The sequence below is a fragment of the Coregonus clupeaformis genome, chromosome 14 (genome assembly GCF_020615455.1).
Source record: "Coregonus clupeaformis isolate EN_2021a chromosome 14, ASM2061545v1, whole genome shotgun sequence".
NCBI classification, from domain to species: domain Eukaryota; kingdom Metazoa; phylum Chordata; class Actinopteri; order Salmoniformes; family Salmonidae; genus Coregonus; species Coregonus clupeaformis.
In genome coordinates, this window is record NC_059205.1 from 47,061,413 (window position 1) to 47,078,871 (window position 17,459).

At 42.2% G+C, this 17,459-nt stretch overlaps 2 protein-coding genes across 3 annotated transcripts in view; both read right to left on the reverse strand.

The window, feature by feature from the left end:
* Positions 1–8,287, reverse strand: part of LOC121580812 (cyclic AMP-dependent transcription factor ATF-6 alpha-like) — a 39,044-nt gene extending 30,757 nt beyond the window's left edge. Inside the window, exons 1-2 of the mRNA XM_041895862.1 lie at positions 7,088–8,287; positions 211–396 (exon numbers count right to left, since the gene is read on the reverse strand). The gene's annotated coding sequence lies outside the window, so the exon portion shown is untranslated. The remainder of the gene's footprint in view (positions 1–210; positions 397–7,087) is intronic.
* Positions 8,288–14,819: 6,532 nt separating this feature from the next.
* dusp12 (dual specificity phosphatase 12) lies at positions 14,820–17,341 on the reverse strand. 2 transcript variants are annotated; one of them, XM_041895857.2, is made up of 7 exons: positions 17,216–17,341; positions 16,327–16,606; positions 16,119–16,232; positions 15,862–15,980; positions 15,488–15,575; positions 15,150–15,327; positions 14,820–15,021 (listed from the first exon to the last, which is right to left on the reverse strand). In XM_041895857.2, the coding sequence occupies exons 2-7, from the start codon at positions 16,569–16,571 to the stop codon at positions 14,869–14,871; spliced, it is 897 nt and encodes a 298-aa protein (XP_041751791.1). In that variant the 5' UTR covers positions 16,572–16,606; positions 17,216–17,341; the 3' UTR covers positions 14,820–14,868. The 2 variants fall into 2 exon arrangements, with proteins under 2 accessions (XP_041751791.1, XP_041751792.1); XM_041895858.2 differs by having other exon boundaries at positions 16,327–16,619.
* Positions 17,342–17,459: the final 118 nt, after the last annotated feature.

Sequence of the window (17,459 nt, forward strand, 5' to 3'; positions counted from 1 at the left end):
TCAAATTAAGATCCTACATCTGTATACGTGGGTGATCTGGTGTCTGAAGTCAGTGTACATGTGAAAGCAGTAGAATGAAACCCTCACTTAAACCTATCAATTTGTGTCAGATCAGTGATTGCTTCAGGAAGCGAGGAAGTAAGGACACATTTGGAAAGCATTCACACAGGGGCCCTGGAGGTGAAAAAAGGTGTGTCTATCCCATCTCACCTCAGTGAGCAGTCCATCCAGCTGGGTTCTGAGGGATCCGTTCTCCTGGAGCAGCCTCTGGTTCTCACACAGTGTCCCCCTGAGACGAGCCTCCAGGGCCTGCAGCACCTCCTTCCTCCTCAGTCTAGACAGCGTGGCCAACTCACGGTTCTTCACCATCCTCTGCTGCCACCGCTCCGCACACACCTGGACAGGTGGAGAGGGAGGGATTGATAAAATAATGTGACTGACATGGTCACACAGAGATTATTTTATGGGAAAGTTCAAACTTAATACATATTTCAGCATGGATGTACAAGAAAATCAAACGCATACAACCATGGTGTTGCAAATACCATGCATCAGCTGACTCCTCCTCCTCAGAACACATTAACAATTCAAAATGGATGTCCACAACACAGGAGAGCTTGAGGATTATATAATATGAGTACATTGGCCTTGGCTTGGGCATGCAGATGACATTGGCTGTGGGTTTACAAAACCAATCTGGTGACGCCAGTTACACCAGACATAAGCCAGTAACACTTTTTGGTTGCCATCTTGTCTGCCCAGACAGAGCACCTGCAGCACGCAGCTCTAAGCTACTTGTTTGTCTAACAGCACATATACTCAGTCACTTACTCACTCAGTCACACCCAACAGGTGCAGCTGCTGCAAAAGATGGAAAAACTGACACGGAATCCTCAATTACAAGCTGATAATGACTCCAGCATGTTTCTGCAGAACAGACTTCATACTTCACATACACACTGCCTTTTTCCATGTCTGAGTGGACTGAGAGCTAGACTAGTGGTGGGATTATGTAAGGACAGCCATACATAGAGAGGGAGGGAGGGAGGGAGAAGGGGACAAGACATTTTCAGAGTGAACTGAATGACCAGAAGAGGAATGGTCTTGCAATGTTTTAGGTGATAAAATAAACAACTTTATGGGTAACAATGCACATTTAAAACAGCATCAGCTCCATCTCATTTGTAAAAAGCAGACAGCATTTGATTATGTAAATACAGACCCATATATAGAGATTTATACTAAGTCTAGACTAAGTCTCCATCCACTGGGCAAAAACTGGTTTAATCTACGTTGATTCCACATCATTTCAACACCAAACATCAATGTGATGACATTGAATCAACATGAAAAAAAAAAAATCAACGTAAGGGAATTTCGTATTATTTTCACCCAACTTTTAACCTAAATCCAATGACATGGTGAATAATTTTTTTGATTTCACATTGAATTCACGTTAGTTGACAACTCAACCAAATGTAAATCAAAACTAAACGTTGAACTGACGTCTGTGCCGAGTGGGTATAGTTTCTCTGTGCAAACCTACGTTTACCACATTCATAACACTGTCTAGCAGTAGCAGCTGACTAACATACATTGTGTTGTCCTCCAATGCCCTCTCTGAGACTAGTATTTCTACCACTGAGCCATAGACCACAGGAGAACTCTGCTACAGCTCTTTAACTGCTTTCTCCGATGCACCCCATTTCTGAGGCCATGCTTCGTAACATATCTAAATGCGCCGCTTTTGGAGCTGTGCAAATTCAGACCACACTGTTTTATTTGGTCTCCGTAGAAACATATTTGATTTGTTTCGGGGGATACACGTCCTGCAAGGGGAAAGTGAAACCCTGCCTTTAAACAACCACTGTATAGTCAACAGTACAAACCTCCCCCTCCTCGACAATGGTAGACAGAGTCAGCAATCTAGCGCTTCACTGACTCTAGTGTAAACTGGGAGTCGGGGACATAGTCTGAATAAGAGGCTGAAAATTAGATTGATATGAAGCTATATGAGTCGGCGGTCTGAGTCCCTACTCTCTAGGGATGTAGATTACAGTTGTTAACTGGAGGTTAGGAGGGTTTGTTGATGTTGCACTCTGATTGGGGGTGGAGGGGAAAGTCAGCAGTTTTTGTGCAATGGGATAACATACGGCTTGCAGAACCATCAAATGATTGTTTTACGGTAGAGAACTTGCCATTGCAATGTTTATACAGTGCCTTTGTTTACAAACACATGCATGCACACTTCTTAATCTGAGAATTGGCATCTAACTGTAAATCGCTCTGGATAAGAGCGTCTGCTAAATGACTAAAATGTAAATGTCGCTGAGAGGGATGTCTACCTGGTAGTCCTAAAGAATAGGTTTTAACAGTACCCAAAGCCATCCAGGGATTTGATTTGATCACAGGAAAAGAGCTACTGCATAGAGTAAATACCGAGATGCGAGTTTGATTGAATTGAGCGATCACGTCATCATACTGTACCCTGACTTCCTGTACATAAACTGTATTTCTTCAAAGACAGTGAATTATATTCCAAATCCAACAAAGGTTCTCAAGCCTTCTCCACCACCTTGAGCCATACAAATAATCTATCTATCTATCCCTACTGTCTGTTTGTTTTTCGGTGCAGCTAAGCCAGTGATGCTACTATAGTACATTACAACAGGGAACATGGATTGTGTCAGTGAGAGGTGAAGTCACAGGTTTGTAGTGTAAGATCTGGTGAGGTAAAAGGTTTTCATGGAAAACATCCAATAGACAATTACATTTACATTTTTGTATATATATATCCAGAGGTTAGCGTTTTTCGTAATGAATCTTGTTCTGGAGGCAGCTCTGCAGAGTGGTCACTAGCTAGCACAGCCACAAAGTCATAAGATCTAATTTGAACACTAACCTTAACCACACTGCTAAACCTAACCCTAACCTTAATTAAGACCAAAAAGCGAATATTTTTACAATATAGACAATTTTGACTTTGCAGCTGGTATATATCTAAAGGGAAATCGCTCAGTTATTCCTCCAGGACAAGACTCATGACAATAAAGGTCAACCTGCTGGACTTACAGTCAGACAGCATAATGGAGTTCTTAAAAAGAATCACTGTTCAGTAGCTGTTACCATTCTAAAACAAATGAGTCCACCAGAATTGAGAGTGGTAAAACTACATTGGTCCTACATAGATTTAGCCTCACAAGCCGCCTGATCTCGCGAGTGGTAATCAATCTGGTATTTACGAGGCTAAAATAGATTACTGTATAGCTCTATAACCATGCCATACGGTCACGTGTGATAGAATAAGTAACAGAAAAGGACTGTGAAAGGCTGTGATAGGCTGTGAAAGGCTGTGAAAGGCTGTGATAGGCTGTGAAAGGCTATGATAGGCTGTGATAGGCTGTGAATATATCAGCGCTAAGGGGTGTTATTAGGTACGAGGCGAAGCCAGAAGCCACTGTCATGTTCTCCCAGTGATGTCCACGATCGTTTTATCTCCTCTTTGGTCTGACACAGAGAGATAAATCACCCATCATCCTATGGGCCTCCTCCTCCCTTGGGAACAGACAGATAGGACTTTCAAAAGACCCATTCAGACACTGTGCCCTGCTGAGGTTCCCACGGGGGTTAAAGGTCAAACATAATTCATTACCAGCCAGACATGCGTCCCCTGGGACGGGATGAGGAAGACTATGTCCTCTTCTTCCTGACCTGATGGTTGGTCCATCAACGTAAACAAACAGCTTCCTCACTTTCACTTTTCTCAGACCATGGTGATTTACTGAACAAGGTTATGAGAATGGAGAAGGAGATACACACACAGGTCAATGGAGCGTGTTTCGCTATTGGATGTTTAGGTTAGGTTAAATCAAAAGTCAGTGTACATACACGGGTGCACCCACACACCCACACACAAAAGCCATCCTTGTCTTCTAGCAAGGCGACAAGCCATGACACAGCAAAATGCTTACCTTTCAAAGAAACTTCCTAGCACTACATTCTGGCCATCACACAGCCATGAATCTTTGCAGAGGGCTAATGCTTCTAACACAGAGACTCAAAGAAGGTCTGGAATCAAACAGAATAAAAAATAAAAATGTTGGGGGGTTACGACAGCTCTTTTTGTGCAACCGTGAGTGAGATTGCCATTCCAGTTGATCTAATCTAATCTGTTGTGTTATACCATCACATGTTATACAGTGGGGAGAACAAGTATTTGATACACTGCCGATTTTGCAGGTTTTCCTACTTACAAAGCATGTAGAGGTCTGTAATTTTTATCATAGGTACACTTCAACTGTGAGAGACGGAAAATCACATTGTATGATTTTTAAGTAATTAATTTGCATTTTATTGCATGGGTTAATTTAGCAATCAGTTGGGTATTTTCTACTCTCATGATGGGTTTACCTAGCAGTTGTATGTCACATGGCCTACCAGGCAAAAGTGGTCCCCAGTAATACTAACATTTACTCTACAATGACGCAACACATGCCAACAGGTAAAATCTAAACATATCTTCACTTTAGGGACCGTTTTAAGAACAAGCTGAAATATTCCAGTTGTGTTAAGAAACATCTATATGTTTTAGGTATATGTTTTGCATTACGAAAAAACATTGTTCTAAATGTTTCTCTTCTCTCCTCGAAAAAGAAAGGAGAGCCTCACACTCTAGGAGCACATATGCAATAATTTAATAACCAACGTTTCGACAGACAAGCTGTCTTCATCAGGGTATAATGGCAAACACTGCGGGTCACTACATTTACATTTACGTCATTTAGCAGACGCTCTTATCCAGAGCGACTTACAGTTAGTGAGTGCATACATTATTTTTTATACTGGCCCCCCGTGGGAATCAAACCCACAACCCTGGCGTTGCAAACGCCATGCTCTACCAACTGAGCTACATCCCACTAGTTTATATAATGTCAGAGGACACACACAGGTGTCTGTAATCATGGCGAGGTGTGGCTTGATATCATTGGTTAATTTACAGATATAAATAGAACATAAAAAAAACATAAATGGATAACATACGATCATAGATACAATTTGGCTACATAGGCCTACAAACATTTACAATGTATAGCAAAATCACAATAATCACAAGAATGGCTTCAGATCAAAGTCTACGTTGAGACCGAAGGGAGCAAGGGTCTTGAAATGAAAGATCCAGGCAGCCTCTCATTTTAACAATAAGTTGTCTCTTCTCTCCTCAACACATATTACAGTGAGGGAAAAAAGTACTTGATCCCATGCTGATTTTGTAAGTTTCCCCACTGACAAAGAAATTATCAGTCTATAATTTTAATGGTAGGTTTATTTGAACAGTGAGAGACAGAATAACAAGAAAAAATCCAGAAAAACGCATGTCAAAAATGTTATAAATTGATTTGTATTTTAATTAGGGTGTCACGATCGTCGTAAGCAACGGACCAAGGCGCAGCGTGATATGCGTACATCTTTTAATGAGTACTTACATAATAACACAAAACAACAAAACGATACGTGAAGTCCTAAGGTTAACAAACACAAACCTCTCCGGAACAAGATCCCACAAATGACAAGTGCAAAACAGGCTGCCTAAGTATGGTTCCCAATCAGAGACAACAAGCCACAGCTGCCTCTGATTGGGAACCACCCTGGCCAACATAGAAATAAACGATCTAGAAAGAAACACATAGAAAACAAAACATAGACACTACACACCCTGGCTCAACATTTAAGAGTCCCCAGAGCCAGGGCGTGACATAGGGAAATAAGTATTTGACCCCTCTGCAAAACATGACTTAGTACTTGGTAGCAAAACCCTTGTTGGCAATCACAGAGGTCAGACGTTTCTTGTAGTTGGCCACCAGGTTTGCACACATCTCAGGAGGGATTTTGTCCCACTCCTTTTTGCAGATCTTCTCCAAGGCATTAAGGTTTCGAGCCTGACGTTTGGCAACTCGAACCTTCAGCTCCCTCCACAGATTTTCTATGGGATTAAGGTCTGGAGACTGGCTAGGCCACTCCAGGACCTTAATGTGCTTCTTCTTGAGCCACTCCTTTGTTGCCTTGGCCATGTGTTTTGGGTCATTGTCATGTTGGAATACCCATCTCACTCATTACCTGTATAAAAGACACCTGGGAGCCAGAAATATTTCTGATTGAGAGGGGGTCAAAATCGTATTTCCCTCATTAAAATGCAAATCAATTTATAACATAGAAAATCTGTGGAGGGAGCTGAAGGTTCGAGTTGCCAAACGTCAGGCTCGAAACCTTAATGCCTTGGAGAAGATCTGCAAAAAGGAGTGGGACAAAATCCCTCCTGAGATGTGTGCAAACCTGGTGGCCAACTACAAGAAACGTCTGACCTCTGTGATTGCCAACAAGGGTTTTGCCACCAAGTACTAAGTCATGTTTTGCAGAGGGGTCAAATACTTATTTCCCTCATTAAAATGCAAATCAATTTATAACATTTTTGACATGCGTTTTTCTGGATTTTATTGTTGTTATTCTGTCTCTCACTGTTCAAATAAGCCTACCATTAAAATTATAGACTGATCATGTCTTTGTCAGTGGGCAAACGTACAAAATCAGCAGGGGATCAAATACTTTTTTCCCTCACTGTATAAGCTGCAAAATGTCAATGTTATAAATATTTATCTTAGCAAACACATAAGGACTCTACCCCTTAAATGTTCCATCCGTGAGACAAACTCCACCAGGTAAGTGTTACCACAGTAAAAAGCCAGGTGCTCCATTTCTGTCTGTCTGACCACTGTCAGGGCCTGTGGGTTTTAAAGCGGCTTTGCCCTCCTAACTACCAACCACCTCCACTCCTCCACTTCTCTGGGACCACCAAGCCCCCCAGGCAGTAGCCTCTTTATGACTCCCACCTCTCTCCAGATGTCTGGATGGACACTGGGCAGACCCCAGCTTGTCCTCTATTTTTTCTGAGATTGAGCACCTACGCTGACTGGGGTAAGATGTGACTTTAAGCTAGATGTTTCCCCACTGTGTGCCTTTAATGTGAATGAATAAATAATGGAATAAGACAGAACACAGTGCTGTACGGAGGTCAGATCCATTTCAAACATACCTCAGTATCCACTGCTGTGTTGTGATAGGTCATTGTCATGGGATGGGCGGGGCCAGAGACGGCAATGGTCCCCATGGTAACATGATGGGGGACAATTGGTATGGTGACCACCTGGTTGGTGACAGCGAGGAAGGCAGGGCCTGGGGAAGCGATCTGGGGTCCAATCAACTGTCTCGGCTGGAGATGCATTGTGGGAACTGCTGCTGACAAAGACCAGATACAGAGTTAAGAAAGAGGTCAACCCTTCTGTCTGTTTTAGCCTTGTCCTAGACCTGGATGTTAGCCAACTCTGAATAACTTGTAAGGCATAACAGAGCCAGAAGAGTTAGCTAAAGCACATCCAGGTCTGAGATCATCCTATGTCCCTCTGGAGACTCCTCCACTCAGAGTACATCACTGTAACATAACTGATAGAATACAGTCAGAGTACATCACTGTAACATAACTGATAGAATACAGTCAGAGTACATCACTGTAACATAACTGATGGAATACAGTCAGAGTACATCACTGTAACATAACTGATAGAATACAGTCAGAGTAGCCAGCTTCAGCTGAGGAACAATAGCTCTTTACAATGTTCATCTCACTAATCAGTCCTGGGTTCAGATAGTATTTGTTTTCTTTCTAATCCAGACTGTAGTCTTTTTTTCTCATCCTCATCCGCGATCACTAAGGATGTCAGGTCACCTGTATGGGATATTGACCCCCCATAAACTCATCAACACAACAGATCCATCCCACTCCCAGTCCAGAGTCAGACTCTCATCTAGTGCTGAGAGCCTGTCCCTCCCTCAGACCCCTTCAGCAGTCCTTCAAGGACCCATTATCAAACAATAAAGCCCTGCCACAGTCACCTTCAAAGCCCTGCCACAGTCACCTTCAAAGCCCTGCCACAGTCACCTTCAAAGCCCTGCCACAGTCACCTTCAAAGCCCTGCAACAGTCACCTTCAAAGCCCTGCCACAGTCACCTTCAAAGGCCTGGGCCTACTGGTCTAATGGAGTGTATTAGGGGCCTGCAGAGGAAAAACATGCTAATTACACTGTAATAATACAGCCCTAAGGTCCTTGTGAGGTTAAAGGCTTTTATTCTGGCTACTAATGGCTCAGAGAGAACATAAATACGGTGGCAGGTAGCCTAGCGGTTACAGCGTTAGGCCAGTAACCAAAAAGTCGCTAGTTCGAATCCCCGAGCTATCGATTTGCCCTTGAGCAAGGCACTTAACCCTAATTGCTCTGGATACGAGTGTCTGCTAAATGACAAAAACTGTAAATGACTATTGTGAAATAGTGAGCATTGGAAGTGAGAAATTGTACTGATGACATCAAAGCATTTACGCAGGCAGCCCAATTCTGATATTTTTCCCAATTATCGACAAAAGAGCTGATCTGATTGGTCAAAAGACCAATTAGTGGAAAGAATTGGCCTGCCTGTGTAAACACAGCCTCAGATGGATGTACTGTATCTGTTTGATCATTGGTATTTAAATTAGAGGTTATGACAGGTGTAGTTGATATGAGTGTGCTCTGTGCTGACGTTCATGAAATATACGTTTTCAAACAACAATATTTCCAAGTCTGTCCTCGAGGATCCTGCATGGCATGCACTGGTCATACACTGGACATTGTGTTACATTTGAGGTAGCCTATGCTGAGTCCCCAACAACCGGATGTTCCGAATTCAGGGGAAATGGAAAGAGAGCCTGTGACGTAACTTCCCCTTTTGGACGTTAACAAGGCAAAACTCCATCTTAACTCCTCCTCCACATTTACTGGATTGGTTGAACAGTGCAGAAGATAACCTCCCCCAACTGTTTTTTTTTTTTTCTTATTGTTTGTAGGGGATCTAGTTTCAGGCGTATTTTTTGCTGCTAAGTTAGGTTACATTTGAGGAGAAGGCAGTAGCCTTCTTTGCACAGCAGACAACGTTTTGAGGACACCTAGTGGTCAATAACAACAGGTGCAGTCTTAGGAGGTACAAATGCACATACTATTTTTCATTTTCTTCACAAAATGTTGTTTCAGCTTTTAATTAAATTACAAATAAAATTATGTACTTTAACAAGGCAACAGTAAACATGTCGACCCCTATGAATTATGCAAAATCTAATTTGCGGAGAATCTAATGGGCAGAGCTTATAGGTCCTTATGGGGAACTTTTCTGTAATGCAGAAATGCATATGTGTGCAAAATTACATGACAGTAGCTCAAACGGGTAAGGAGATAAGCTTGTTCAAAGTTTGGAATTCCAGATGATTACTCTTTGGCAAGACGCATCATTAACCCAAGTTTTGTGGTGTCTGAGATATTGCATGTGACTAACATAGTAAGAACGAACGGAGACAGATCCATAGACAATATGAACTTATCCACTTCTGGTAGGGGAAATAACTCACTGGTTTAAATCTCAGGAGTACTATTGGACTTTGAGGAAGCCATATAACCTGAATTACTTCAGTGAATAAGACCCACCAATATAGAGGGATATTAGTCACAAAAAACAGTGCAGCACACTATTCAAACCCCTCCAAATAATAGTACACATACTAAATACTATTTCATTGTAAGATAACACAAGAGTAAACAGTCACATGCGGTGGAGCCTTGACCACTGAGACCACAGTCTGCAGGCCAAAGGGCTGGATGACAATGGTCCTGGTTTTGAGAAGAGGGGCCAAGGGTTGGGTGAGGGGGACAGAGGGGGGAAATTTGGGCTGGATGGACACCCTCTGGTTTGGGTGGGCGGGTCGCTTGGCTGGTGGGAAAAACGGAAGAGAATAAGTAAGAGTGTGGTTAATACAGGGGTGAACTATGATACATCTATTCTAAACAGACACTTTCAATACTTTTTTGAAGATATCCACCATATTGTGACATCAAAGAGACGTTTTACCTCTGGGAGATGGGCTCACTCGCTTGTGTATTTTCTTTTCAGGAGACACCATAGTCAGTAAAGGTTGCATAGACACAGCATATTCCTGCTGGTACGCATATGCATGCACAAGAGAGAAGTTTGTGAGAGCAGTCAGTACTTAGCCTACTATTTACACATAGGGGGAGAGTGTTGAGTGAATTGGAATCTTACTTTCAGGGATAGTGGTGACAGTGAGGAGGTATCACTAACTGCAGATCCTGGTGATAGGGAGGAACCAGGCATTCCTACATCTGCCAACGAAACAATTGGAACTCAATTCAATTGACAAGCAGGGGCATCACATTACCGATCCTCTTTCACTTCCTGTGTGATTGACCTTACACAACACAGTTTGGGGGCCTCACAGGTGCAGCCTTCCCACGCCCAAGACAGCCACCTAATGTCTCCTGACTAGGGCAGGGATGGGCCCTTTTGTAGGCCCGCGGATCAATTCCCCCAATTTGATAAATTATTTTCCTGTATATGATTTACTGTTAATATGAATTGATATGTAATAAACTTGATGGCACAGTATGTGCGGGTAGACGCAGACAGACGCATTCCCTTGGGGGAAGGGAAACAGTACATAACTGTTATGTCTCGTGGGTTTCATAACCACATCTTTATAACAATTCAATAATGATGAGACGGGAGACAGGAATCAGTTCAACCATTTATCTAGAACGTGCTGTTCTTAACACCCCCATGATGCTCTGCGCCACAACCCCAATACACCACATCTCCTCCCCCTACATAAATTGTCCCCATTATGAACAACAGTCCTGAGAAGATGACTGTGAGCCCCTAGGTGACGACTACTGGGTCAGGGTGTCACCCAGTCAGAGTTCTGGACCACTCACGACTGACTGGTGGTTCTGTCGGTGTTGCTTTACTCAACAGTAACTGATCTGTGTGCCTTTTACAGACGACGTCCTCTGCAGTCTGGACAGTGTAGGACACAGGACCAGTCTGAGCAATGACTGTAGCAATAACCCACTTTGGTCCGTTGAGGTAGTTCCTAGCTAAGACAGTTTCTCCAGGCTGAGGCTCTGTCATTTCCTCTCAGTTCACAACGTTTGACTGGACTCTCCTGTTTACGTCGTACTGTCTCCTTTGCGTTCTGAGGTTTTAGGTCGAAGCTCATGAGTAGCAATGCAGGCAAAGACTTGCGTGCAGTGTGTTCCTGTAGGATAGCAGGAAGCTGTTCAAGCATTGGTGCAGTATCCCTTGACCTTGAGACGCTTTTAAGGCATGTTTCATGGTCTGTACGAACCTCTCTGTCAGCCCGTTGGTTGATGGATGATATGGTGCGGACCTGATGAGTTCGCCATTCACCTCTTGGAACGTGGCCATTTCTTGGGACAGTAGCTGCGGTCCGTTGTCGCTAACGAGTTGGAGTGGCGATCCGAACCGTCTAAACACTTCTCCAAGCTTCTCGATGGTCTTCTCTGCACTAGTAGATCTCATGATGGAAACCTCTGGCCACTTGCTCTGAGCATCCACGACCACGAAGAGGTGCAAGTTGAGGTAACTCGCAAACCTTCTGACGTGAGGATCATGTTTTCGCAGATAACCAGACTGTACTGACAGCTCAGTTCTCCTGGAAAGGTAAGGTTTCAGTTCCGTAGCATCTCCTGCGACTTTACCTTTGATGATAATGTCCATCACTTCAGATAACACCGGATCGTTTCTGGTGTTTCTCCACACTTATGTTGAAGTGCGTTTTCCACTTGTCTGAAGTAGAAGATGTCCACTTGGCATGACTCTGGCTTGACCACAGGTAGTGGTAACCTGGAAAGTCAATTTGCGTTGTAGTGCAGTTCTGACTTGCGGTACTTGATGTCATAGGTGTGTGCTGACAACAACAAAGCCCACCGTTGCATTCTGCTTGCAGCAAGTGAGGGAATCCCAGTATGCGTTCCTGGCAATCCACTCAAGATCTGATCCATCGCCCTCTGGAACAGCGCTGGTGCACTTGTGATTCCAAACGGTAGACGACAGTACCTGGAGAGCCCATTGTGTGTCACGACGGTCAGCAGCTCCTTTGACATTTCATCAACGTGCATCTGCAAATAGGCTTGGCAGAGGTCAACTTGGCTGAACTTTTGACCCCAGCTAAACCCACAAAAAGGTTGCCGATGTGTGATACTGCTCAGTGAACAACACAGGGTTAACTGTTATTTTAAAATGTATGTCTAAGTATCATATTTATTTAAAGTAGTTTTCTATAATTATCTGTTGTAAGTACTGATGTTCTTACCTTTGACCTGTTTAACTGCCAGTATTAAATGTCTGCCAGTCTTGAATGTTATGGTTAAAGTTTGACGGCAGACTGGATTTGAGGACACACTCATAATGTACAGGTAACATAAAGGTGTCTTAATAGGGCGTTGGGTCACCACAAGCCACCAGAACAGCTTCAATGTGCCTTGGCATAGATTCTACAAGTGTCTGGAACTCTACTGGAGGGATGTGACGCCATTCTTTCACGAGAAATTCCATAATTTGGTGTTTTGTTGTTGGTGGTGGGAAATCCTGTCTCAGGCACCGCTCCAGAATCTCCCATAAGTGTTCAGTTGGGTTGAGCTCTGGTGACTGAGACAGACACACACACTTTAAAGACAAAATAATGGGCAACTGGGCATGTTTATGCATGATGGGATGTTAATTGCTTAATTAACTAAGGAACCACACCTGTGTGGAAGCACCTGCTTTCAATATACTTTGTATCCCTCATTTACTCAGGTGTTTCATTTATTTATGCAGTTACCTGCATCTGTGACACTGTGTGATTCTGTAACAGCCTATGTTGTGGCTTCCTACAAGCCTCTCAGGCTGGTGTTTACAGAACATTTGGTGCTGTGTGATTAATATATAATGGCCTTCTCAGAGAAGGCCCGTTAGACATTTTCTTTGCTTCGGCTCTGGAGGTGTTCTCCCTGAATTCTTATTATAAACCGGATAGATGTTTTTTTTTATATATTATCAACGATTATCCCCTTTACAGTGTGGGTGTTTCCTGTATGAGATTGTAATCTATTACCAGGAAGACGGTTTCTGATGGTTGGCTACACTTAGCCTACTTTGCCTTGGCATGGGGCCAACAACTCAATGTTGTGACATGGCTGTTATAGTTAAAGTGATGCAATCCTGGTGATCTTTACCTGTGCAGCAATAGTCAGTATCTCCACTGGCAAAGGATCTCCATTGTAACAGATTTATGTCATTCACCTGAGAAACATGCAGTCTGTTAGCTGTCACTTTCAGTCACTAAGACTGATTGTAGATTAGGCAGCTACTACTTCCAATAATTTTTGATCTAGGCTAGTAGGATAATAACACATAGCATTACATAGACGGGAAATAAGTTGTAATACCTCTTGTTGCAGTGTTGTTTCATCATGTGGTGTGAACTCAAATTCTTCAAGCAGTTCTTCTGCATCACTTAGGTTTTCAAGTTCTTTAAACAGGTTGATGTCTGTAACAATGTTGCAAGCAGGAAGAGATCAGTGAAATAATCCAAAGTATATATTCTAATACATTATGCATGTAAAATTGTTGCAAGAGATCAGTGAGTTTCCAAAGTAGCTTCAATTCATAAAAATATACAGTAAGGGGGAAAGTTGCTTATTGACACAGTCAAAACAAGTACTGCTGCGCTTGAGCATTAAAACTGTTGTTATATTCAATAATGTAGAGTATATTCACTGAGTGTCATTATTTCCTTACAGTCAATGAAGTTGCACGTTGTGTTTACAACACAGCTATTATTTTGTAATAAGAATCGCACTTACCCCATTCGCCATCATGATTAATGCAAATATCAGCAAAATCGGCCATATTGTAGATGACTGTCTAAATCCAACCGTAACTCTGCCATTTCTAATGTTAGAAATTGTCAAGAGTCACAACAAAGAGTGTTCACATTTCCTAGTTTGTCGTCAACTCTCCACTATAAACACCATATGTAAATAAATACACGTCCTGCTATTAGTACAGAACCCGCGATGGGACAATTACAAAACATGACAGTTCCCAGTCGGTCTCGCCTGCTCGTCATAAAGGTTATTTGAACTAGTAGCCGCACATTGAGGAAAACATCTACATGTCTGGAGATTTGCTTCTTCAAAATGCCAATGCATTATGATATGTGGGGCAGAAAATGCTAATAATAATCATTCCATTGAATAATGTGAGTAGTAGAAATACTGGTAAGACCGAGAGAAATATAGAGACAGATATTCTGAAAGAGAGATATCCATTTCTCATCAAGTTTGTGCAATCTGCTTCAATTGCATGTAATATAGAAAAATAAAAATACCATCTTGTTAGGGGCAATTCCACAGTAACACTGAGACTCAGATTTCTCACTTTAAATGTATGTTGAACAAAAACCAATGATTGCATAGTTAAATAAACCATACAACTCCATGTGAAAGGACTACTTTCAACAATTTCCCCAGAAAATTTTACAAAAACACATTTACTTGAAGATGCAAAGTTTGGTAACAGAATGATGGCACAAACCGTCATTCTGTTACCAAACTTTGCATCTGAACTGTTCTTCAAGTAAATGTGTTTTTGTAAAATGTTCAGTGGAAATGAAAAGTAGTCCTCGTGCAAAGAGGTCTATGGTTTGTTTAACTTTGCAATCATTGGTTTTTGTTTGTCATACAAGTGACAAATCTGAGTCTCAGTGTCACCGTTACCGTGGAATTGCCCTCAGGCTACTCATTTAATTAATATGCAAGTAGTAGAAATAGTCTAGGTAACCTACATAATCTATGAACCATCAACAGCAGACAGGGAAAGATGGAGACAGCTATTCTGTTACATTTATTACAGATATGAATCATTTTTACATTTTCATGATTTGAGTGTGGCTATACTGATGTGTTTGATTTCATCCACTCTGTTTTTATGCATCTGGAAGGCTGGAGTCACCCATCGACCACAGGAACACTGCTCCCCACACCAGCTGAACGAGCCCAGCTTGGAGCTACACTTTGGGCACAAGAGCTGGAAAAAACAAATTTTACACTGAACAATGACTGAAACTGACTTAAACTGAACAAAATGTCTGAATATTCCATGCCAGCATTAACAAAGTATGACTATTCCATCTAAAAGCGAATTGTCATTTTTACCTGTCCATCCATCACCCCTAACAAGGCATGTTCCATCCACTGGACAGGCTCAGTGAAGTAGGAGGTACACTGGGTCTGGTCCCCACTCGGTAGGTTACTCATCTTCTTATAGGCAAACGCAGTCGGCCCATTGCCAATAGTGTGACTGAGGATACTGGAAGCGCGGAACAGCGTCCGTCTAGAGAGGAAGACAGAGGGGGTAACACCAAAGGGTGAACATGAAGAACATTTGTGTTGCTTGCTGACAGCCTTTATTTTTCACTCTCACTTCAGTCTCTGTTCAGCATCTGAAACAGTAGGGTGTGTGTATTCTTCATTCATTCATTCAGTTCCCTTACCGACACTTTTTACACCTGTATACCACTTCAGAACAGGTGCTTAGGGAAGGGTCCACTGCAAACAACTCCTTTGGGACATTCTGAAACTCTGCGTCAAGGATAAACAACAGTCTTAAGAGAGGATCTCTGCAAAACAGAGCTGGATGAACGTTTCAATTAGGTTAACAAGAGTAATGTCCCCTGGTACAGTCAAATAAACTACAGTAGTCATGGAACAGGAAGATGAAGAAAAATAAAGGTTAGCCTAGTGGTTAAGAGCGTTGGGCCAGTAACCGAAAGGTCGCTGGTTCGAATCCCTGAGCCGACTAGGTGAAAAATATGCTAAATGTAAATTACAGAAATGATGAAGAGGTGAGAAAAAAATCAGGACATACCTGGGTATTTCTCTGTGAGTTTCTGGAGTCTGTACTGCTTGTACTGGGGGCTGGTGACATCTACTTCACAACCCAATGACTCATATAGTGCTAACTGGTCCATAAACCCCTCATTCATCCTAAACATGAATTAAATATGTTTTACAGTTGACCAAGACAACAGTACTTCCTTTGAGTAACAAAGTGTCCATAATAAACTTGAACAAAGCAGACCCTGCTATTGAATGGTACAATAAAATCACAGCTTTTTTGCTTACTTTACATCAGGTTTAAGTTGCTGGAGTTTGGCGTATGCATCCATCAAGTTCATTTTATGACATTTCATCAAGTAAGCAGTGACCACCGCCGCACTCCGACTTTGCCCTACGTGGCTAAAACACAAACACAGCATTGCATGTCAAATGCATGTGAGGCTATCATCATGATATGCATTAAATTGCTCAGGATTAGATAGGCCTCACTCACCAATGCACAAGGACAGATTTTGACGCCTCGCATATGAAGCGTATGCAGTCGTCGAAGTGGCTGAGTAGGTCTGTGGAGGACTCGTCCAGAGAATAGACATACTTCATCCTAAATGACCCATCAGGTGAAGCTGGCTGCTCGGAGTCCACTGTGAGAATGTGGGTGATGCCAGCATTGGTCAGGTCTTGGGCATCTTTGAGGTCAGATGCTGCCCCGATGTAGACTCCTGCCTCTACCTGAATCATGGCTTGGCAATCAGGATTTCTCTAGGGTAGAAGACCTGTGAATAACACCTGTTAGCATGTGACACTGAAAAGATTGCATAGCAATACAATAATATGATATTGTGTATATTTTTACATTTTTAGTCATTTAGCAGACGCTCTTATCCAGAGCGACTTACAGGAGCAATTAGGGTTAAGTGCCTTGCTCAAGGGCACATCGACAGATTTTTCACCTAGTCGGCTCGGGGATTAGAACCAGCGACCTTTCGGTTACTGGCACAACGCTCTTAACCACTAAGCTACCTGCCGTCTATTAGCATATGTCAGTGCTATACAATAATATGATATTGTGTATGTGTAAGTCATTCACTACGTTAGCTAGCTAACTGGATTTTTTAAACTATATGCTGTACTAAATAGCTTTCTTCCTGCATATCAGAATATAACTTATATATGTATATTTTATCCACAAATTGATGAGGTATGATCTGTCCATTAATACTCTTCACTCAATGACCATTTTGACAGATACGTAGCTATAGCTAAACACAGCTTGATAGGCTGGCTAGCTAGATTAATTTACCCAACTCTGCTAAATCAGTCTCAAGTTTGTTGCCTAAATATATGTTATTCTTATCATAAAAAATATCAATTGTGCCTCTTACCAACGAAGTGTGCTATTTCAGTGAGTTGTTAAGAACTAAACAACTAGCTAGCTAGCTAGCTACTAAATTAAACTAAAACAAAATAATGCTTTAAAAACGTCCTGTGGCTTCTAAACTGTTTGGTCCGGTTATGAACTGTAACCGATCTGCGAACAAAAACGGAATACTTTAGTTCCGGAGATAGTTCCACTTTAGTTCCTACACAGCGAACGAAGTTTGAAGTTGTGTTAGCTGAGGAACGCTC

Bases quoted from the DNA above. Each gene is read 5' to 3' on its own strand.
- dusp12 (XM_041895857.2), bottom strand. From the start codon at position 16,571: ATGATTCAGGTAGAGGCAGGAGTCTACATCGGGGCAGCATCTGACCTC. The intron at 16,233-16,326 runs GTGAGTGAGGCC...TTTGTGTTTTAG, and splicing joins AAATCTGTCCTTGTGCATTG to CCACGTAGGGCAAAGTCGGA. The intron at 15,328-15,487 runs GTAAGGGAACTG...CTTCCTCTCTAG, and splicing joins TACAGGTGTAAAAAGTGTCG to ACGGACGCTGTTCCGCGCTT.